General features: G+C 46.9%; 2 protein-coding genes across 3 annotated transcripts in view; both read right to left on the reverse strand.

Annotated features, from left to right (window-relative positions):
- LOC310670174 (adhesion G-protein coupled receptor G4-like) overlaps positions 1-5,787 on the reverse strand; it is a 39,628-nt gene extending 33,841 nt beyond the window's left edge. For both annotated transcript variants that reach the window (XM_083424986.1, XM_083424985.1), the window contains exons 1-4: positions 5,696-5,787; positions 4,612-4,676; positions 3,211-3,250; positions 573-598 (exon numbers count right to left, since the gene is read on the reverse strand). In XM_083424986.1, the coding sequence (XP_083281112.1) occupies positions 573-598; positions 3,211-3,250; positions 4,612-4,676; positions 5,696-5,770 (206 nt within the window). In that variant the 5' untranslated portion in view covers positions 5,771-5,787. The remainder of the gene's footprint in view (positions 1-572; positions 599-3,210; positions 3,251-4,611; positions 4,677-5,695) is intronic.
- A 1,716-nt stretch (positions 5,788-7,503) lies between these two features.
- Positions 7,504-16,843, reverse strand: LOC310670831 (adhesion G-protein coupled receptor G4-like). Its single transcript, XM_083426615.1, has 5 exons — positions 16,700-16,843; positions 15,620-15,761; positions 12,327-12,938; positions 9,702-9,773; positions 7,504-7,924 (listed from the first exon to the last, which is right to left on the reverse strand). Exons 2-5 carry the CDS (start codon positions 15,714-15,716, stop codon positions 7,851-7,853), a joined length of 855 nt encoding a protein of 284 aa, XP_083282741.1. The 5' UTR covers positions 15,717-15,761; positions 16,700-16,843; the 3' UTR covers positions 7,504-7,850.
- Between the last annotated feature and the right edge of the window lie 6,062 nt (positions 16,844-22,905).

The raw sequence follows: 22,905 nt of genomic DNA on the forward strand, positions 1-22,905 counted from the left end.
GTGGAATGCTCTGTCACAAGAGACCAGGGCCCTGCGGGACTTGACATCTTTCCGCAGGGCCTGCAAGACAGCTGTTCCGCCTGGCCTTTGGTTTGGACTCAGTCTGACCCTGATGTTTCCCTCCCCTTATGGTCTTGATTTATTGGCTATTTTAAAACGAGGCTGCATTTTAAATTGCATTTTAACCTGTATTTTAAATTGGTTTTTTCCCCTTTTCTCTTTTTCCCCTATTATGTTTTTACTGTGATTTTATTGGTGTTAGCTGCCCTGCGCCCGGCTCTGGCTGGGAGGGCGGGGTATAAATAAAATTTGTTATTATTATTATTATTATTATTATTATTATTATTATTAAACCACCCCCTCTTCATCAACATGCCACTTCCTGGAAGCATTTGTGGCACGTTCTAAGCGCTTGACATTACATGGGCTAATGGTGAGGCCTGTGGCAACATATCCCAGAATCCTCAGCAATGTGCATGTAGATTCTGCAGCATGAGCGCAGTGAATGTGCAAATCACTTTCCGGAGGCAGAAAGTATAGAAACAACTACTTGAGGAAAATGAACAGCCTACCTTTCAGGAGCCTGCTTCTCATCTCTCTTCAGTTCACAATATGCAAATTAAAAAAATAAAAAATTCAAAAAGAGGCGATTACTAAGGAATGATATCTTAAGTGCAAGAGCTCAATCAAGATGATTTAGCAGAAGAAAGGCAGCTGATTAGCTCATACTTGTTGCAATGAAATATTCTAACGTCAATTGCCTTCCGTGTGCCATGAATGCCTTTGGCACGACACCATGTTTCTCTGACATCACACGGCATTTTGAGTAGTCCCTTAGTTTGACTATTAAATGCTCTGATAATTGCCTTCTGCAGTTTTTCACTCTGTGATGAGGAAAAACTGAAAGTCACTCGGCTCTCCTGGAACATTTGGAGCAATTTAAAGCAATTTCAGATTCCTTGGATACAGGAAATCTCAAAAGGGTGACTTTGGGGGTTGGGGGGGAGGAACAGCCAGTTCTGAAAAATGGATGTACCTGAGGACGGGAAAGGGAGATTCTACGAAGCAAACAAAAACAAAAACCATTTATATTGTTACACGATTGGGGCCAGGGGTCAGTCTGGATTATATCTGTGGATTCCTCCAGGGCCTGCTACTCTAGTTTAGAATCTAGCAGAAAAGGGCGCTGAACCAGTCAGACCATTTTCTTTGTAAGATAATGACTTCAGCTGTCTAGTTATGTACCACCATTGACATGTCCAAAGAGGCTGCTCTGTTGCCATAGAGACAAATGGAGGCAGGCATAGAGACAACAGGAGAATAGGCCAAGGGGATCTGTGTGTTTGTGAGTTTTGGCTGATGCTGGAAGCGGGATATACAGGGGCTTGTATTGCTCTGTGCTGGACTCAAAGCTGGACTTGGGGCTTCCCTGGAAACCTAATGCAGAACCAAGATCTGTTGGGGTGTTAATGCTGTGAGCCCCTCCATTCAACAGTCAGTTTGTATATAGGTGGAGATTAAACCATATATCTTAAAGACACCACAATCTCCAATGCCCTTCATTGTAGGGAAACCAATTCTGAACAGGTGCAGGCATCCCCAAAGTCTCTCACCACTCAAGAGCACAACAATATTTCCAAGATTTGAGATGTAGGCCAGAGAATATTATGCATGCTTAAATTCCACTGGAAACCAAGAAGACAGTTTCCAGTAAGCTCCAAAGCAGAGATTACAATGGATGCAAGAACACTCTTAACCACTCAACTCCTTCTCAGCGTACGGATTTCTGACGGAAAGGCATCACTCACACACAAGCGTTGAGCTATCAGCAGGCTTGGGAGAACTTCAAAGTCTGCAGAAGCACAAAAGGTATATGTGGGGGGAACCCTAAAAGGGAGGAGGCAAAATTCCATAACAGCCCAGGGGGAACCAAGCATTATTCAGAGAGCATGGTCTGCTGCTTAACTGTGGGAGGAGAGAAAAATGGTCCATCTTGTATCTCCAAAAATACCTGGCACAACATCATTGTGCTCAGAGGTGCCTTGCCTTGACACGCACGCACACACCTTCCTCATCATTGGCAGGCAAGGGAATTCTGAGCATGACGACACCACACCACCCTACTTCTCTAGGTAGTAGAGCTCTTACTACTACTACTTACTACTCTTGGTAGTAACCACATGACTTGCAAAATCACCATATTTTTCGCTCTATAAGACGCACCAGACCATAAGACGCACCTAGTTTTAGAGGAGAACAAGAAAAAAATATTCTCTCCCTCTCTGCGCCGCGCCTCTCCAGCAAAGTGGGAGGAGAAATTGAAGGGGCTCCCACTTTGCTGAAGCGGTGCTGTGCAGAGAGGGAAAGCTGCGCAGCGCCTCTCCAGCGAAGCGAAGTCAGAACAGCAAGAGGGATCGCTGCGCAGCAAAAGCAGCAAACCCTCTTGCTGTTCTGGCTTCTGGAATAGCCATGCCAAGCCTCTTCAGGGCAGGGGGAGCGTTCGTCCCGTTGCCCTGAAGAGGCTTCGCACGGCTATCCCTGAAGCCAGAACAGCAAGAGGGATCAGTGCGCACCGATCCCTCTCGCTCTCCTGGCTTCAGGGATAGCTGCACAGCCTGCATTCGCTCCATAAGACGCACACACATTTCACCTTACTTTTTAGGAGGGGAAAAGTGCATCTTATAGAGCGAAAAATACGGTAGTTACAAGTCCGAGTAGGTTTAAGATGGCCTTTGCAACTCCCATGATGCCTTGCCATTGTCCACTCTGGCTGGGGCTGATGGGAGTTTTAGTTCCAAACACCTGGAAAGCAGCAGTATGAGGAAGCATCATGTCTCCGTTCTGGCTACTGTTGGCCCATAGTTGATGGCAATGGAAGTGGCAGGGAATTAAAGACAGGCTGAATTGTTCTGGACCAGTTGCGTAAAAGATTATATGCCACCGTTGTTTATCTTTGCATAATGTACAAAAGCAAGACATGTTTACCATTAAACCTCCTCAAACCAGTTGCCATGGCGCATCCTTTACTGCTGCCATGGCAATCCCCCCTTCAGGCGCCAGAACTCCGTGAGAACTAATTTCCTAAAAGCATGAGATGCAAAGAAGAGATTGAAGAAAAGAGGAAAACAACACCCAAGTGACTATTTTACGTAAGAAGGAGAAAGGGGAAGAGGCTTTGTGCAAACTATGGTGCATAAAATGCATACATACCCCAGTTCTCATGCGCTCCCTCCTTTGTGGATTAGGGACTCTGGATCAAAAAGCAGTGAGGGTGGGGGGGACAGAACAGACAGAAACGGGGGGGGGGGGGGAGAGGCAAACATCAATATGGGAGGGGAGGACGCTCAGCAACCCTGCATAGTATTATGGGCTGGCGGGGGGGGGGTCCAGTGTGGATGAAACCCTGGATTCCTTGCAAAACCTGTGATCTATATCTGTGAGGCTAGGGTGTACAGTGGTACCTTGGGTTATAGATGCTTCAGGTTACAGACTCCGCTAACCCAGAAATATTACCTCGGGTTAAGAACTTTGCTTCAGGATGAGAACAGAAATTGTGCTCCGGCAGCGCGGCGGCAGCAGGAGGCCCCATTAGCTAAAGTAGTGCTTCAGGTTAAGAACAGTTTCAGGTTAAGAACGGACCTCCGGAACGAGGTCTTAACCCGAGGTACTTAACCCGAGGTACCACTGTATGAGGGAACCTGGTGGAGCAGCCAAACTAGTCCCTTTGTGAAGGCAATGACCATGGGTCAGCAGACTAAGGCCCGCAGGCCGGATCAGGCCCAATTGCCTTCTGGATCCAGCCTGCGGATGCTTTGGGAATCGCCGCGTGGATCGCCAGTGCGCTCGTTCTTTCCCTCTCCCTCCCTCTCCCTCCTTGGGTGGTGGCGGCAGCGTCTCCTCCCTCCCTCCTCCTGGCTTCTCCCCGCCCTGCCTAGAGGAGGAAGGGGGCTGGGCTCTGTTGGTGCCAGCAGCAGCAGCAGCAGCGCTCCAGCAGCCGCCATTTTAAGCAGCCCCTCTCCAGAGTCCTTTCACACACCGCTCATCGTCCCTTCGCTGCCAGCCCCTGCCACTCGCAAGACACAGGTAAGCAGCCACCGGGGCTTCTGGTTCTCCTGCATCCTCCTCCTCCCCCCCCCAATATAGTTTGGCTCCCCACAAGGTCTGAGGGACAGCGGACCAGCCCCCTGCTGAAAAAGTTTGCTGACCCCTGGCAATGACCTTAGCTGCTCAACTAAGCACCCAACACCTGCATCTTAAAAGAGTCGGTTCCATCTTAAATGAGTGAGCTCCATGGAAACACTGCCCTCCTCCCCATCCTGAACTTGACTGATATATGTGGCATATTCTTACCCTCACAGCAACCCTGAGAGGTAGGTTAGACTGCTGAGAGACAGTGACGGGGCCCCAAGGTCGCCCAGTGAGCTTCAGGGCTGAGTGGGGAGTTGATCGCCCTCCCTGGAATATATATAGTACTGCATTGCCCATACTGCTGCTCCTTAGTAATGTGGGTTTTTGGTCTGGTTTTAAATGCATTATTGCTAACCCCCTATTCCTACATTTGATAAGAGCGGCAGAAAGCAAAACAACCAAACAGACAGATAAAATACTCACCGAGCGTTTGCCTTGATGTTATGGTTTGTAACAACAAATTTAGAATCAGAGAATAAACTCATCAACTGTAGGGGAGAGAAAAAGTTAACTATAGTTTGCTTCCCTGGGTAAAAATTGTTCAGCATTTTGTCTAACGATGGTGATCCTCTGTGAAAAGCCAACCATTAAACATTGCGGTAGTAGCTGCCTTAAAAGAGCTTATTGCTGCTAATCCCTTGAGCTTGACCCACAACTAGGAATGAATACACCCACCCCAGAACAGACCCCTAAGCATTCACACATAGTGGGGCACATACATGGCAAATGCTGTTCTGTAATTAAGTCTTCCTCTTGCGGAATGTAGCTTTCTCTCACTCGCCTCCCCCTGTGTGTGTCCCCTGCCTGCCCCAAATCTCCTCCAGTGGGTTGAGGGAACCCCTAAACCAAATGGGGGGGGGCAGGCCTGCAGGGTCGCCCGGGGAATAGAGGCAGAGGAAATTCTGTTGGGCAAGTGGAAGCCATCCCACCAGGGCAATAGCTCAGTGCTAGATGAAAACCAGAGGCCTATAGTTTGGGTTATGGAAGTGAGAGCTGGACCATAAAGAAGGCTGATCGCCGAAGAATTGATGCTTTTGAATTATGGTGCTGGAGGAGACTCTTGAGGGTCCCATGGACTGCAAGAAGATCAAACCTATCCATTCTGAAGGAGATCAGTCCTGAGTGCTCACTGGAAGGACAGATCCTGAAGCTGAGGCTCCAATACTTTGGCCACCTCATGAGAAGAGAAGACTCCCCGGAAAAGACCCTGATGTTGGGAAAGATGGAGGGCACAAGGAGAAGGGGACGACAGAGGACAAGGTGGTTGGACAGTGTTCTCGAAGCTACCAGCATGAGTTTGACCCAACTGCAGGAGGCAGTGGAAGACAGGAGTGCCTGGTGTGCTCTGGTCCATGGGGTCACGAAGAGTCGGACACGACTAAACGACTAAACAACAACATAGTTTGGGTTGACTTTGTGCTCCACTTTCTGTATGGTGGAATTGATTATAATCTGCTAACATGTAAACCGGTGTTCAGGGATGGGCAAGAGAAGAATTAGTTCTCACCCACTTTGTTGAGAGCTTCTTAACATCGTAGTAATCAAATGTCTCTGGAGGATTGGAGAACACAGAGAAGTTCATCTGGATTTTATAGAATGTTTCTGCAACAAGAGAGGAAGGAGAATTACATCCGCATTGAATTTCGCAAGTGACTTTTCCTACACATCATTGTTTGTGGGGAACACAGCTATTTTTTGGGAAGTGGGCATTTAATTTGCTGAATGCAAAGCTGTGGCTGATGCCCTGAGATGGTGGCTTTGCGTATGCTTTCCCCCCAGCGGTTCCTTTCACTTATCTCTCCTTATTGCTCTCAGACTTTTTTGTTAAGTAAATGGATGAGAAAGACGAAGAAAGTGATATTTAGGATGGGCTTCTTTTCTGAAGTCTTGGGCAATTATGGACTACAGAAAGCTCAAATATTTTTGCTCTCCAGAGTTTAGTAAGCTTGTATCTATGTTATCCAAGAACTGCAGCTACCAATCAAGTCCTCTATTATTCAACTGCCCTTCAAATCATGGAATCGCCACAGCTTCACACTTTTACACATTAATCGTCTCCAAATAATAGGAGAACATCCATATTCGCTTCTTCTAATGTGCTGCTTACTGCATTGCTAATGGCTGGTTGTGATTGTGCGGAGCGGAATGACGTATTAATTCTCCTGCTACTAAGAACTCTCCTGGAAAGGTCTCCCAAATATTTTGTAGTGTTGGGGGTTGGCAGTTGGCAAGGATCCCCTAAAATTCCTGGGTGCCAGGTTCTCCCCATCATTTCTGAAATCGGTAAAAAAATTCAAGCCTGTTTTCCCAGGAGCTTGGTTTAGAGAGGCATCATCACAGGTGATGGCAGACTCATTACTTTGACAAAAGGTGGGACATTCAGCTTTAGATATGAAGAGGAGGGCAGTCCCTCCTCCAGCTGTATGTTAATTAGCAAAAGACAATAGCAGCGTTAAGTGCCGGTTAAGTGCCATGGGATGTGGGTGGCACTGTGGTCTAAACCACTGAGCCTAGGGCTTGCCAATTGGAAGGTTGGCGGTTCAAATCCCCTTGACGCCAGCTCCTGCCCACCTAGCAGTTCAAAAGCACGTCAAAGTGCAAGTAGATAAATAGGTACCACTCTGGCGGGAAGGTAAACGGCATTTCCGTGTGCTGCTCTGGTTTGCCAGAAGCGGCTTAGTCATGCTGGCCACATGACCCGGAAGCTGTACGCCGGCTCCCTCGGCCAGTAAAGCGAGATGAGCGCCGCAACCCCAGAGTCATCCGCGACTGGTCCCTTTACCTTTACCTTTAAGTGCCAAGACTCCTATTATGGGGTAGCCGTTAATAGTATTATTCTGCTTAAGGAATCTTTTCTCCTTTTGCCACTGAGAAGGTTGCAAAAAAAAAAAAATCACTGATGGAATCTTGTCCCCTTTCCAATTTTTAGCTATTAGCAATCTGGCAGCGGCTGTAGCATATAAAAACACTTTTTTATTGTCACTAGGGATGTCCTTTGAAACTAAGCCTAATAGAAACGCTTCTGGTTTTTTCTCAAATGATGTTTGGAACATCTTTTTTTAATTCTTCATGAATATTGCTCCAGAAATGTTTTAATTTTCCCACATCCCCACCACACATGATACATTGTTCCCTCTACCTCATGACATCTCCAACACTTACTTGATTTTAATTTGTATATTTTGGCTAGTCTGACGGGCGTCATATACCCCCTGTACATCATCTTCATATGGTTTTCTTGAATTAAGTAAACTTAATATCTTGCTTCCACATTAAGTTTTAATGTAAATCCCATCTATTACCTGGAACTCCTGTGGGTGCTGGTGTAGACCAAAAAGTCTCCAGCGTGGTCTTGGCATTTATATCGATGGTTGATGCTTTTGATTCAGTGATAAGTTTTGTATTGGTAAGATGAGGAACAGATACAGTTTCAGAAGCCTGATGTGTCACCCCATCGTATCTAGAGGTTGAAGAAACTTGCGTAGGTTTGGAGGTGGGAACAGTCCAGGTGCTTTGGGGAGCTGTCTCAGCATACTGAGAAGTTGGCATGTTCCAGGTGGGTTGAGTTGGGATGCCCTGAGGGGTAGTTCCATCGGGTTGAGATGTGGATGCAATCATCTCCTGTTGACGTGTTGTTCCATCTCTGTCAGAGGTTGGTATTGTCACATAAGAGTTAGAAGGAACCCCATCAGCTGTTGATGTTGTTGGTTCTGCTTTGGGTGTGGCTTCATCAGACCTGGAAGGAGACACTGTCCATTTGGTTTTATAACATCATCATCATCATTATCATAACAACAACAATAATAACAATTTATTATTTATACCCGGCCCATCTGGCTGAATTTCCCCAGCCACTCTGGGTGGCTCCCAACTGAATAGTAAAAACACAATAAAGCATTAAACATTAAAAACTTCCCTAAACAGGGCTGCCTTCAGATGTCTTTTAAAAGTAGGATAGTTGCTTATTTCCTTGACATCTGATAGGAGGGCATTCCACAGGGCAGGCACCACTACTGAGAAGGCCCTCTGCGTGGTTCCCTGTAACCTCACTTCTCGCAGGGAGGGAACCGCCAGAAGGCCCTCAGCACTGGACCTCAGTGTCCGGCCAGAATGATGGGAGTGGAGACGCTCCTTCAGGTATACAGGACCGAGGCTGTTTAGGGCTTTAAAGGTCAGCACCAACACTTTTAATTGTGCTCGGAAATGTACTGGGAGCCAATGTAGGTCTTTCAGGACCGGTGTTATGTGGTCTTGACGGCCACTGCCAATCACCAGTCTAGCTGCCGCATTCTGGATTAGTTGTAGTTTCTGGGTCACCTTCAAAGGTAGCAACACGTAGAGCGCGTTGCCGTAGTCTAAGCAGGAGATAACCAGAGCAGGCACCACTCTGGTGAGACAGACTGTGGGCAGATAGGGTCTCAGCCTGCGTACCAGATGGAACTGGTAGACAGCTGCCCTGGACACAGAATTGATCTGTGCCTTCATGGACAGCTGTGAGTCCAAAATGACTCCCAGGCTGCACACCTGTTACTTCAGGGGCACAGTTACACCATTCAGGACCAGGGAGTCCTCCACACCAGCCCGTGAAGGAACAGTCCCAGAAGAGATTCATGGAAGACCATCGTCCAGAAGTGTGGCTGCAGACTTAGAGGTTGTTGCTAAAGAAGGCAGAGGCACAATTACAACCACATTAGAGTTGGCTCAGGATTTCACTGAGTCTCAGGAGGCCCAATAGGAAATGTGGTAGAAGCTGTACTGGGGTCCTTGATAAACTACAACTGTGGTTTCCAGGGTAGCATTTCCAGTGGGAATGAACATCTTGAAATACATGTCATCTCTGTCACTCTACAAAACCCACTCAAATCTGATGGCTTCAGCTGTTTCGGAAGGAAGGTTCAGAAACACGCCATATTCTGAATTGAATCTACCTGTGCTTGTGGTCTAAAACAGGGTGAAAATCTTGTACATATTATTACATATATATTGCTCTTTACATAATGCATTGAGAGAGCAATACTTGGGACAATTTTTTTTATCTATGCCAGGCAAGAGAAATACGCAACTTAGAAAACTGGGCATTTTTAAATTTGTGATAACTGATGAGAGGAGAATATTATCAAGAGAATTTTATTATTTATTATATACATTTTTGTTAGCTACCTTGGATGATTAAACAGCTTTGAGACAGTGATGATGATGATGCTTTTACTACAATCAATTGGTATATAACGTATTTTGTGATATAAATAAAAAGTGGATATAAATTTAGCAAATAATTGTAAGAAGACCCAGCCAGGGCCCTGCTATCTCCCTGTAATGCAGGACTTGGGACTGGGCCCACCGCCCTCCAGATGCTGCCAGACTCCAACTCCCATCAGCCCTGACCATTGGCCATGCAGGGGCTGATGGGAGTTGGAGCCCAACACCTGCAGGGCCACAGGTTCCCTGTCCAGAGCCAGCTGCCCATGAGGCAAGGTTTTAACCCGGATCACCCCATTCTATTCGCTACGTACCTGTGACTGAGGGGTCAGGGCCTTTGCTTGTCAGTGGTGGAGCTAAAGATGTATAGTTAAAGTCACGTGACCCTGTTGAAAAGAGGGAGAAATGCACAGAGACGAATAAATACAAGATTGAGAAATGCATAAATACAAATAAAGACAGGGTTCACCAATACACCATTCACATGGATCCAACTCTTTGAAAATACCAAGATCTTGGAGTTTGAGTAATAGGTTAATGAAAGAATGCTTTTAGATATCTCTGGAGCCCAACTCTGGTGCAGGAGAGGAGGACAGTGTCATCTGCATATAAAAATATGGGAATTGCCTTAGGTCCTAACCTAGGAGAGCGGCCATTCACAACAGGTAGATGTTTCGCGGGTGGCCTAGGACTTGCTGACCAGAAGGTCGGCGGTTCGAATCCCTGCAACGGGTGAGCTCCCGTTGCTCGGTCCCTGCTCCTGCCAACCTAGCAGTTCGAAAGCACATCAAAGTGCAAGTAGATAAATAGATACTGCTCCAGCGGGAAGGTAAACGGCGTTTCCGTGCACTGCTCTGGTTCACCAGAAGCGGCTCAGTCATGCTGGCCACACGACCTGGAAGCTGTACGCCGGCTCCCTCGGCCAGTAAAGCGAGATGAGCGCCACAACCCTAGAGTCGTCCGCGACTGGACCTAATGGTCAGGGGTCCCTTTACCTTTACCTAGATGTTTCATGTCATTCAAAAATAGATTAAATAGCTGTGGGGCAAGAATACAGCTTTCTATGGCAGGGAGTAGTTGAGATGGAATAAAATCCCACAGCTTGAACCCCCTACAAGTTCCCTGAGGGCCATTTCCCGTGATGCTCATGAAACGGCAGAGCTGCCTTTCGGTGAACAGCAACAGGACCTCAGAGGGGCTCTTATCTGCTGGCCAGTCATGCGCTCCAATAAATTCAGCCACCTGCTTGTTGTTCTCCTCCTTTGTCCTCATTCCCCATTATCTGTTCCAGGTACTATCAGCTTTTCATAAATTTCAGGTTGTCAAAAACAGCCATAAAAGGCAAAGGAGGAAATTTATAGCTTGTGCAGAAGTTCCCACACGCCACAGCAGAGATTTCGCACGGCAGATTAATGAATAAAGCTTTGCCGCTCTGTCTCCAACCAGGATCTCAAAAGCTTGGTTAGAGAACTTGGTCCACCCTGGAGTTAGGTGGGTTTGCACTGGCCTGTCTCCCCATTGACCTAGTGACGTACACCCCACCCTAGTGTTGTCCCAAGGCTCATCCCCCCACCCTGCTTGAATTAGGGTTTTGAAAAAATCCTGGCCATTTTGGATTTCCCAAGGATTAACGCCCCCCCTCCCCTCCTGAATTGCAGAAAGTTGGACTAGAGTGTGTTTGGAATCCCATAAAATTCTATGGTTCTGTGATATGATTCTAAAGGGTGGAAGTTCTGGGACAGTGCTGAGATGGGAAGGGCATCATGTGGATTCCTCTACCCTGATGGGGAGGCAGGCTGGTGTGAATCCACCTTCTGCTCCAGTGCAGATAAACCCCTAGATAACAAAGCATTTGGTTGATGCTACCAGCCATCAAAGGATGGGGAACAAGAGGCCAAAGCTGTCTGTGCTTGAGAGTTTTGGCTGATGCTGGAAGCTGGAGAGACAAAGGCTTCTCTTGCTCTGTGTGCCGGTCCCAAAGCTGTGGCTTGAGGATCTCCCTGGGAATCTAATGGGAAACAAGATCTGCTGTAGGATTAATGCTGTGAGCCCTTCCACCCCATGTTCAGGTTGTAAAGGTAAAGGTAAAGAACCCCTGACCATTTAGTTCAGTCGTGGCCGACTCTGAGGTTGTGGCGCTCATCTTGCTCTATAGGCCGAGGGAGCTGGCGTTTGTCCACAAACAGCTTCCGGGTCATGTGGCCAGCATGACTAAGCCGCTTCTGGTGAACCAGAGCAGCGCACGGAAACACTGTTTACCTTCCCGCCGGAGCGGTACCTATTTATCTGCTTGCACTTTGACGTGCTTTCGAACTGCTAGGTTGGCAGGAGCAGGGACCGAGCAACGGGAGCTCACCCCGTACATATGGGCAAATAACACCATATACCCTAAAGACGGACGCGGGTGGCGCTGTGGGCTAAACCACAGAGCCTAGGACTTGCTGATCAAATGGTTGGCGGTTCGAATCCCTGTGACGGGGTGAGCTCCCGTTGCTCGGTCCCTGCTCCTGCCAACCTAGCAGTTCGAAAGCACATCAAAGTGCAAGAAGATACATAGGTACTGCTCCGGCGGGAAGGTAAACAGTGTTTCCATGTGCTGCTCTGGTTCACCAGAAGCGGCTTAGTCTTGCTGGCCACATGACCCGGAAGCTGTATGCCAGCTCCCTCAGCCAATAAAGCGAGATGAGCGCCGCAACCCCAGAGTCGGTCACGACTGGACCTAATGGTCAGGGGTTCCTTTACCTTTTTTATCCTAAAGACACCATAGTCTCCGCCAGCCTTCATTCCAAGGAAACTGAAACCTGGGTGAGCGCAGGCAGCCCTGGGGTCTCCTGAGGCTCAGAGATTGGGGTGTGCGCGTGAAAATGTATTGTTCAAAATGATGGGCACAAGCAAGATGGAGGAGGCTCCTGCGCAGTCTCTGTTGGCATGATACTCACCGCAATCTTGGCGATGGTCGGACTCAAGTGTTGCGCCATTCAAGGACCAGTAATCGCCTTCCCAGCTAACGAGATCTCCAGAGGAACACTTCTTCATCTGCTGCTCCTCCAGCACGGAACTCCACATTTGGAAATAATGCAGGGTGCCCACGAAGCGGATGTCTTCAGCCTGCTTCTTGTGGAGGCAGCCAATCACAAAAGTCCCATGAGGCTTCAGGTACTTGCGCCGGAGCTCAGGGAGCAATTTGCTCATCATCCTGCCCCCATCATGGAAGACCTCAAGCAAGCTCTTGTTCCCGTCCCACACACAGCACATCTGGTGCATCTTGGGGACCATGATATCTTCCCCCAAATCAACCAGGGTGCCGAAAAGGGACATTTGCAGGGTATAATTATTGGCAAACAAAGCCAGCTCCACATCTTTGGGGTACCTGGAGGAACTGCTGATGTCATAAGAAAAGGCCGCCCATGTCCCCACACTTTTATTAGTCTTGTTCAGATAGATGCACACGGTAAATCTGTGCAAGCCTTCGGCAACGCGGCCGGCCGAGGAAGGGTATTTCCGTGTCTGCCCAGACAGGACCAGTTGCTTCCCTTTCAGAGAAGCAGCTTCTGTTCATGACATGGGTAGCAAGAGAAATAAGAGAAGAGAGTGAGGACATTTTTCAAGCAATCCATCAGCTGCATAGCCTAGCCTTCCCTAAGCCGGTGCCCTGAATGTATCGACCAGCAACCTGCACCAGCCCCAGTCAGCACAGCCCCAATCCGTTCAGATGTTTTTAAGATTAAGCACTATATAAATCCTTTTAAATAAAATATGTAGACTATCTGGAGCACATCTGGCTGGTGTGTGTGTGTGTTCTGGGGCAGCCAGTGATTTTTTACAGAGATCCGCGACAGTTGAAATATAAAGCATAACAAATGAAAAATAAAAAAATGTTGCACAATACAAACGTAGTGACTGAAGTGCCAAAAAAAAAGTGCTTTTGCATTAACTCTGAAATGGAGGTGATGGACCAGGAAAGAGACTCTGAAGTTATAGTAGGTGGCCCAATGAACAGGTTGACTGCCACTTTCATAATGCTATTTTACAAATCCATGTGACCCCTTTTGGAATATACTGTGTACAGTGGTACCTCAGGTTACAGACACTTCGGGTTACAGACGCTTCAGGTTACAGACTCCGCTAACCCCGAAATAGAACCTCAGGTTAAGAACTTTGCTTCAGGATGAGAACAGAAATCGCGTGGCGGCGGCAGGAGGCCCCATTAGCTAAAGTGATACCTCAGGTTAAGAACAGTTTCAGGTTAAGAACGGACCTCCAGAACGAATTAAGTTCTTAACCCGAGGTACCACTGTACTGTGTTCTGTTTGCCTCGTCTCAAAAAGGGTCTTGTGGACTTGGAAAAGGTCCAGTAAAGGGCACCCCCCAAAATGATCAAGGGCATACTGTGATCCTTTGTGGGAACCGCCCTGAGGGTATAGGACGGTATATAAATCCAATAAATAAAAATTTAAAATAATCATTCCTCCACAAAGTCCTTCTTCATGCAGTACAGAGTTAAATTATGGAATTCCATCCCCCAGGAGGTAGTGATGGTCGACAACTTGGATGGCTTCAAAAGGGGGTTGGACAAATTCACGGAGGAGATTCAGCCCCTCCATGGCTCCTTCCCAGGAGGGCTCTGCTCTGCCTCTGCACTCGGAGGCAGCTGGAAGCCGCCGGAGGGAGAAAGCTTGGAGTTGCTTAAGAAGAAGAGTTTGGATTCGATATCCCGCTTTATCACTACCCGAAGGAGTCTCAAAGCAGCTAACATTCTCCTTTCCCTTCCTCCCCCACAACAAACACTCTGTGAGGTGAGTGGGGCTGAGAGACTTCAAAGAAGTGTGACTGGCCCAAGGTCACCCAGCAGCTGCATGTGGAGGAGCGGAGACGCGAACCCGGTTCCCCAGATTACGAGTCCACCACTCTTAACCACTACACCACACTGGCCCTGTGGCCCATCTAGTCCCTTCTTCATTATTATTAATCACTACTAGTATTCATTTGTTCATTTCCCACCCGACACCCTAAGGTCACAGGGCAGGTTACAACACTGCAAGGCAGGGCCGGATTTAGGTTTGATGCGGCCCTAAGCTACTGAAGGTAATGGGGCCCTTTATATGTCCAGCTGTCCTTTGTCGACAACAAATTGTTGCCGTTTTTTGTGTTGAATAGAGTGGTACCTCTGGTTGCGAATAGAATCCGTTCCGGAGGCCCGTTTGCAACCTGAAAAGAACGCAACCCGCATCTGCGTGGGTTGCGATTATCCGCTTCTGCGCATGCACGTGATGTCATTTTGCGTGTCTGCACATGCGCAAGCGGTGAAACCCGGAAGTAATCCTTTCCGGTACTTCCGGGTTGCCGCGGGACACAACCTGAAAATGCGCAAACTGAAGCAAACGTAACATGAGGTGTGACTGTGCAGTGGTACCTCGAGTTAAGTACTTAATTCGTTCCGGAGGTCCATTCTTAACCTGAAACTGTACTTAACCTGAAGCACCACTTTAGCTAATGGGGCCTCCCGCTGCTGCCGCTGTGCCGCCGGAGCACGATTTCTGTTCTCATCCTGAAGCAAAGTTCTTAACCTGAAGCACTATTTCTGGGTTAGCGGAGTCTGTAACCTGAAGCGTAAGTAACCTGAAGCATATGTAACCCGAGGTACCACTGTATATACCACTGTATATGTTATATGGTAATTTATGGACCTAATAGGTATCTAAGGCCATTTGCATGTCACAAAAGATGTATTTTATCAAAGTAATTGTTGAACTGGAATACAATTAAGAAGAAGTACTGTATATTAATATAGGGACGCGGGTGGCGCTGTGGGTTAAAGCCTCAGTGCCTAGGGCTTGCCGATCGAAAGGTCGGCGGTTCGAATCCCCGCGGCGGGGTGCGCTCCCGTCGTTCGGTCCCAGCGCCTGCCAACCTAGCAGTTCGAAAGCACTCCCGGGTGCAAGTAGATAAATAGGGACCGCTTACTAGCGGGAAGGTAAACGGCGTTTCCGTGTGTGGCTCTGGCTTGCCAGAGCAGCGATGTCACGCTGGCCACGTGACCCGGAAGTGTCTCCGGACAGCGCTGGCCCCCGGCCTCTTGAGTGAGATGGGCGCACAACCCTAGAGTCTGTCAAGACTGGCCCATACGGGCAGGGGTACCTTTACTTTTACCTTACTGTATATTAATAGTGAACAGGCCCTTGTCCTCCTGAATTTGTAGGCAAATGAACAGAAGCACTGGGAAAACCTTTACCTGACAGAAGGAACAAGCCCACAAGGATGACGACCAGGCTGCAGAGGATCTTGTCAGAAGAACATCCAGCTAAACTCCCCATTCGCCCTCTCATCATCTAGATACGCTTTGAAAGGCAGAAGGGAATTCAGCGAGGCACTTTCTGGAGTAGCGAGGGACACACACAAGAAGAAGAGGTGAGGCTTGCTCGATTCTGGATCAAACCAAAGCTCCCTTGGCAAAACTGGATTTTTTGTGCATGCTAAGGGGGATACACCCATTTCACACTTCTAGAACCAAAACACAGCTAACCTTCAAAACTCAAACGTCTATGAATTTTTGCAATGCACCTCTTCAGCCAAAGTGTACATCCAGAAATGCATATATTTGGGGAAAATGTGGATTAGAAATGCGGACTAATTAAGGAATGAGGTACCACGTGAGATCATTGCTCCTCGATCTCCAGAACATAGGTGGTCATCCAAAGATTTATAATTTGGCATAAAATCTGGACTGTTTGATTGTATTCTAATTTGGAATGTTTTTAATGTGGTTTTTATTGGATTGTTAAAATGGCAAACTTAATAAATACTATTATAAAGAAAGAAAGAAATGCATAGCCTGTGTAGACCATCTTGAGCTAAATCATGGGTAGGCAAACTAAGATCCGGGGGCCAAATCCGGCCCAATCGCCTTCTAAATCCAGCCCGTGGAGTAGAACGTGTCCTTTTATTTAAAATGCATCTCTGCATTTTTTGTGGGGCTTGCCTGGTGTTTTTACATGAGTAGAATGCGCCCTTTTATTTAAAATGCATCTCTGGGTTATTTGTGGGGATTCATTCATTTCCCCCCAAAATATAGTCCGTCCGCCTCAAGGTCTGAGGGACAGTGGACCGGCCCCCTGCTGGAAAAGTTTGCTGACCCCTGAGCTAAAGGGTCTAAAGCTATTAGGGTAAGAACATAAGGTCAACAGCAGCCTTGCAATTTAATATCCTCCTTAACCAAGTTCTTGCACATTTTTAATTCGCTTATTCATTCATTCGTGTCTAAATGAATTCATTACAAAACACTTTGCAAAGATTCAAAAATAAGACCACTTACCTAACAAGGAAGCCGCTAATAAGATCTGCTGTGATGTTTTGCCAGCTCTAGTCCCTTCTGCAGGCCATACAAATGAGCTACTTGCCAATTTGTGTTTTCCCTTTTTTTGCAGAAGGACAATTTCAAGGCCGCTCGAGTGTTGCAAATGGGACCCTCCCTGCCAGTGTGAAAAAGGACTTCCCCTTATAGGCTGGCAGGAGATCCACAGGCCAAGAGATCTGCCCTGCCCACTTTATATTTTACAACACTCGCTGCCGTTCCCTGTCCTCCCTCTCACTCTGCTTTTTAACTATGGGCTCATTTCCTTCCCCCCTTTTTATGGGTAGCAGTTATCTGTTATCTACCAAGATTCTAAAGATAAGAATTACTGTATTTTTCCGTGTCTAAGACTAGGGTTTTTTTTTACCAAAACGTTAGGTATAAAATTGGGGCTTGTCTTATACATGGGGGCGTCATATACATGGAAAAATGAGGTACCGCATTTTTCGGCCCATAGGGCGCACTGGCCCATAGGGCGCACCTAGTTTTTTTTGGGGGGAAATAAAGAAAAAAATATATATTTCCCCCCCAGGTGTGGGGCTGGGGCGGGGGAAGTCCGAGCTTCCCCCGACCCCAGCCCCCAGAACAGGCTGCTATCCGTAAGCCGTGGGAGAGCTGCGCGACTTCGCACAGCCCTCCCACCGCTTGAAGAGAGCTGCGCAAAGCCCGAAGCCTGGGGGGCGCTGAGCTCAGTGCGCCCCCAGGCTTTGGGGTGCAGGCAGCTCTCCACAAGCCGTGGGAGAGCTGCACGATGCCAAAAAATATGGTAATTCTGTGTGACGCTGACCTGCAATCAGCTCCATGGATCAGAGATGCTGGGAAACTAAAGAGCACCGAGTCAGAAGTTCTCCAAGGGATGAGGGGAGGGCGGCAAATTCAGCTCATATTTGGAACCAAAGTTGCCAAATTCACACTTTCTGAAACAATGTGATAACCAAAACACACCCATTCTTCTCATATTTGCACTTCTCTGAATTTTGCAGTGCTGTTCACCAACAAGCCAAAGTTTACAAAAAGGATCTATTAGGCAAATGTATATGTAAATTGAATGTATTAGTGAAAATAGCATAAATAAATGTATTATATTGGGGGAAATTGCTTGAAATGGTGTTCATGTTAGTCGAAACTGCATACAAAAAAATGTGTTGATTCAAAGAAATCCACACTAAAATGCTGGTATGTGAAGAAGTGTGCATGCGCACAAAATCTTATACCAAGAACAAACTTACCGTATTTTTCGCTCTATAAGACGCACCAGACCACAAGACACACCTGATTTTTCGAGGAGGAAAACAAGAAAAAAAAATATTCTGAATCTCAGAAGCCAGAACAGCAAGAGGGATCACTACGCAGTGAAAGCAGCAATCCCTCTTGCTGTTCTGGCTTCTGGGATAGCTGCACAGCCTGCATTCACTCCATAAGACGCACACACATTTCCCCTTACTTTTTAGGAGGGAAAAAGTGAGTCTTCTAGAGCAAAAAATACGGTAGTTGGTCTCTCAGGTCCTACTGGACAATTTTTAAATATTTTTTTATATATTACACTAAAATGCTGCAGAATTCCCATGAGGGTTTCTGAAAATAACATTTGAAGCAGGGGTGGGTCTGTGGGTCGGATCCAGCCCAATTGCCTTCTAAATCCGGCCCGCGGACAGTCCGGGAATCAGCATGTTTTTACATGAGTAGAATGTGTGCTTTTATTTAAAACGCATCTCTGGGTTATTTGTGGGGCCTGCCTGGTGTTTTTACATGAGTAGAATGTGTCCTTTTATTTAAAATGCATCTCTGGGTTATTTGTGGGGCCTGCCTGGTGTTTTTACATGAGTAGAATGTGTCCTTTTATTTAAAATGCATCTCTGGGTTATTTGTGGGGCATAGGAATTCGTTCATTATTATTCTTTTTTCCAAAATATAGTTCGGCCCCCCACAAGGTCTGAGGGACAGTGGATCAGCACCCTGCTGAAAAGGTTTGCTGACCCCTGGATTGCTGCAAAAATGTAGAGAACCAAATTTAAGAGTGGGAAAACCAAGAACCGAAGGGAACTAAAATTGAAAGACCCCCATCCCAACTCCTGCTGCAGGTGAGGCGCAGACAGGACAGCTGAGAGTTAACAATGAGAAGAACCACCCCTTTATACCTGACCAATGCCCTTCCTTTGTGCCTCACCCTTATCTACCCCCCCCCCAGCCTGCCCAAACTTCTTCTTCCCCTCCCACCACACCTCCCCCTCAACCAGGGTGGATAAAAATCAATGATTTTAAAAAAACATAGAATCAGATTTTAAAATTTAAATCAGATTTATTTTAATTGGATTTTTAAAATAAAGTGCATTTGGAGGAAAAATATTTCTAAAGATAGTTTTCTATTTAAGTTACATTATAGTCCAAAGGCTATTCATCTGGAAATAAGGATTTGTCTTACGTTTTTCATGTGTGCTAAAATTCAGTCTAAGTTTTTGGGGTTTTCTAAATTGTTTAACCACATCAGTTAAGAAACATGGATACGTATGCTATCATGTTGTTGTTTTAGTTAAATAAATTGTTTAAATTGTTATTAAGGAAATGATTGTTTTTCTCCTTCCAGTAAAGTGCAATAGAAAAGTTGTCCAAATATAAACAGTTAACTTATTAAACCTCACAATAATTTCACAAATATGTCTATGTATTTCTAACAGTATAAACAAATCAGTAATTTTTGATATAACTGTAAAAACTACCCTGAAAATTTATTTTTCCAAAAATGAAACCTTCATCTGGTTGTAAATATTAAGATTATACCAGCAAGAATGAGTCTTTCTGTAAAATAATGATTTAAATCAAGTCTTACTGACTAGTGATTTAAATCAATTGGATTTAAATCAAATCCACCCTGCCTTCAACCCCTTTTAAAGCACCCCTCTCCTTTAAACATTGATCCAGTGGTGTTTTTATTGGAGAGAGGAAGGCACTTCAGTCTGCCATATCACACTCTGAAGCACCTCCCTCCCTCCTTTGAAAGGCTCACCTGGGCCACCTGCTCCACCTGCGCTTACTTGCCTACCTGCTGTTTTGTCACCACACAGGAGTTATCATGGCCACCTGTTGGGGGCATTGCAAATGACAGTATGATGACAGCATTACAACTTTATGATATAGTAAGATCATATTACGTTTTCAAGGTCTTTCTGCAATCATGAGGGCTAGAAGCTTGGATTTCTTAGGCTGATTCTCAGAAAAGCTTCCAGATCCCCATGTACTCACTGTACTCTAAATTAAGGCAGACAATTAAAGCTGTTAAACTGTTCTACTCTGCAAAGTTTAACAGATTGGGTAGTACTGACCTCTGACCGCCAACCTTTACAGTGTTTAACAACCATAGAAATACCAATGTCAAGTTACATATATGATCATAAAATGTAATCTTGCCAGAAAGCTGTAACAAAGATTAGATTAGAGTAATAAAATAAAAGAGATTTGAATGGGCGAGATTAACAGCATCTCAGTGACACATTGGTTGTTGTTGTTTTTTAATAAACTCCTGTACTTTTCCCAGTTCCATGGGATAAATTATTGGCAAGGCCATAAAATGATGAGGAAAGCTGTTCCAGTTGGATTTCTTCCAGCCACATCGCTTCCCCTATGGGAAGAGGGGAGCCCTGTGAGTCTTGTCTACAGGGAGTCCAGCTTCTTCTGTTTCACAGTGGATGGACCAGGAGAAGAAAAAACACAGAGAGGAAACACTGGGAACTGTAATGTCTACACTGATTGGCGTTTCATGCAGCGAATCTCTCCCAACCCTACCTGGAGATTCCATAGGCATAACCCAATAAAACGCCGCCACCCCCCAAAATCCACATTTTAAAAGGGTATATAGGATGTTGATCAGGTCAACCAAAGGCCTGGTAAAAAAGGAACGGTTTTGCCTGGCGCCTAAAGGTGTTTAATGAAGGTGCCAGGCGAACTTCCCTGGAAGGAGAGGATTCCACAGACAGGGAGCCACTGCAGAGAAGGCCCCGTTCTCGTGTTGCCACCCTCTGGACCTCTCAAGGAGGCGGCAGACAAAAGAGGGCCTCGGAAAATGATCTCAGGATGCAGGTAGGTTCATATGGCGGTCCTTGAGGTACTGCGGTCCTGAGGCGTTTAAGGCTTTATATAGGTCCAAACCAGCATTTTGAATTGGGCCCGGAAACTAAACTCCAGTGCAGTCGGACCAGGATTGGTGAAATATGCTCAAACCATCTTGCTCCGATGAGCAACCTGGCTGCTGAATTTACTGTGTTTGATGTTTTAATTTGCTGGAAGCTGCCCAGAGCGACTGGGGCAACCCAGTCAGTTGGGTGGCATGTAAATAAATTATTATTATTATTATTATTATTATTATTATTATTATTATTATTAAGCAGCTCAGGATTGTCCACACTGACTTGCAGCAGCTAAACAGGATTTCTGACAGGGAGTCTTTACCCAACCTTGAGTCCTACCTAGAGATGGGGCCTTCTGCAACCAACTCAGATGCTCTGCGACTCAGCTATGGCCCCTTCCCTTATCCTAAATCACAACTGTTATGTACTGAAGTTCTCACCTTGGGCCAGTAGGGGGATACTGTAGATAGTTTTCACTCAGGTCCACATATGCAAATAAGGGATTGAAAGTGATGTTCAGTGATTGGATAGTTTCAGAAAGTTGTTACAGTTATGTTGTACTGGAGCTCTATATAAGCAGGCTGGCTGAACCTTTCAGTTCTGTTCTGTTCTGGCCTGTGAATAAACAAGAGCTGTTTGAAGAATCGCTGTGTCGTCTGATATGTTCACCCACAATTTAACAACAACCTCAAACACATCCCTGATGCCGGGAGTCTTTGGGATTATTGATTTACGCCTCTCTCCTCTTCTTGGGATTACTGACTTACATCTCTCTCTCGCCCTTCCAGTCTCTCGGGCCGCTTCTGCAAGAAATCCTCTGCCAGGGCCACCGCCTGGGCACAGGTCTCAGGCCTGCCTTCCCTGACCCAGCTCCTCATCTCCTGGGGAAGGACCATAAAGAACTGCTTCAGGATCAGAAGATCCATGATTTGCTCCTTGGTCCGCCATCGGTGGCAAAGCTCCCAGAGCCGCCTGCAAACCACTCGGGGCCCCTGGGCCTCCTGGTAGCGGAGCTGCCAGAAGCATCGCCGCCACGTCTCTCTACTGGAAAGATCCTCTCTGGGGGTTTCTTCCTTGACCTTCTCATCATCACCTTGTGCCTGGTGGACGCCTTCCGGTGGCTTCCTTTCCGCCTCTCATTGAAGGGACTGACCAGTGTCTGCCACATCTTCCCTCAGGGCCATAAACAACTTTGTATCTGATGACAGTGCGGGATATAGATGTGGCAAGGTGGCCAACTCAAAGCGAGGGCCTTTAGGAACTCCTGCCACTGCGCTTCCCAGCTCTGTGTCTTCAGCATTGTCTACATGCACTGACTGGCAGCTCCTCTCCAGGGTAAGAGTTGGGGGGCATTCCCAGCCCCCACCTGGCGATGTGCTGAGGATTGACCCATGGATGCTTTAGTTGAGATTCCTGAATTGCAGGGGGTTGGACTAGATGACCCTTGGATCCCCTTCCAACCGTACTATTCAATGATTCTATGAAGTCCTCGCTGACTCTGACACAGTGAATCTGCAGTGCTGCTCAGATGCCCTCACAATGGAGGCTGGCCCATTAAGGCAACCCAGCATCAACCTCAGCCTGCCCTCAGCCAGCCCCTGGCCAGCTATCTCCTTCCTTTGAGGCAGGGGTAGGCAACCTGCGGCCCAATTGCCTTCTCAATCCGGCCTGTGGACGGTCTGGGAACCAGTGTGCTTTTACATGAGTAGAATGTGTGCTTTTATTTAAAATGCATCTCTGGGTTATTTGTGAGGCATAGGAATTCGTTCATTCCCCCCCCCCCCCAAATAAAGTCCTGCCCACCACTTGGTCTGAGGGACGGTGGACCGGCCCACGGCTTTAAAAGGTTGCTGACCCCTGCTTTAAAGCCATTCCAGGGGATGGCTCTGCCGGTCAACCTTCTCCTCTTCCCTAGCGTTGCCTTTGCAGAGCTGGGCAGGAAAGAAGATGGGTGGCTCAACTAGAATTGGTCGGCTCTCCGCTGATCATCGGCTCTCCGGCGCCACCTACTGTCGGGCTCCCTGCCCTCCGCCCTATCATTCCCGA

This window comes from Podarcis tiliguerta (assembly GCF_965153285.1).
Source record: "Podarcis tiliguerta genome assembly, chromosome: 2".
Lineage (NCBI taxonomy): Eukaryota > Metazoa > Chordata > Lepidosauria > Squamata > Lacertidae > Podarcis > Podarcis tiliguerta.

Bases quoted from the DNA above. Each gene is read 5' to 3' on its own strand.
- LOC310670831 (XM_083426615.1), bottom strand. From the start codon at position 15,716: ATGATGAGAGGGCGAATGGGGAGTTTAGCTGGATGTTCTTCTGACAAG. The intron at 12,939-15,619 runs GTAAAGGTTTTC...TGTCATGAACAG, and splicing joins GGGCTTGTTCCTTCTGTCAG to AAGCTGCTTCTCTGAAAGGG. The intron at 9,774-12,326 runs GTGAGTATCATG...TCTTTTCAACAG, and splicing joins CGACCATCGCCAAGATTGCG to GGTCACGTGACTTTAACTAT.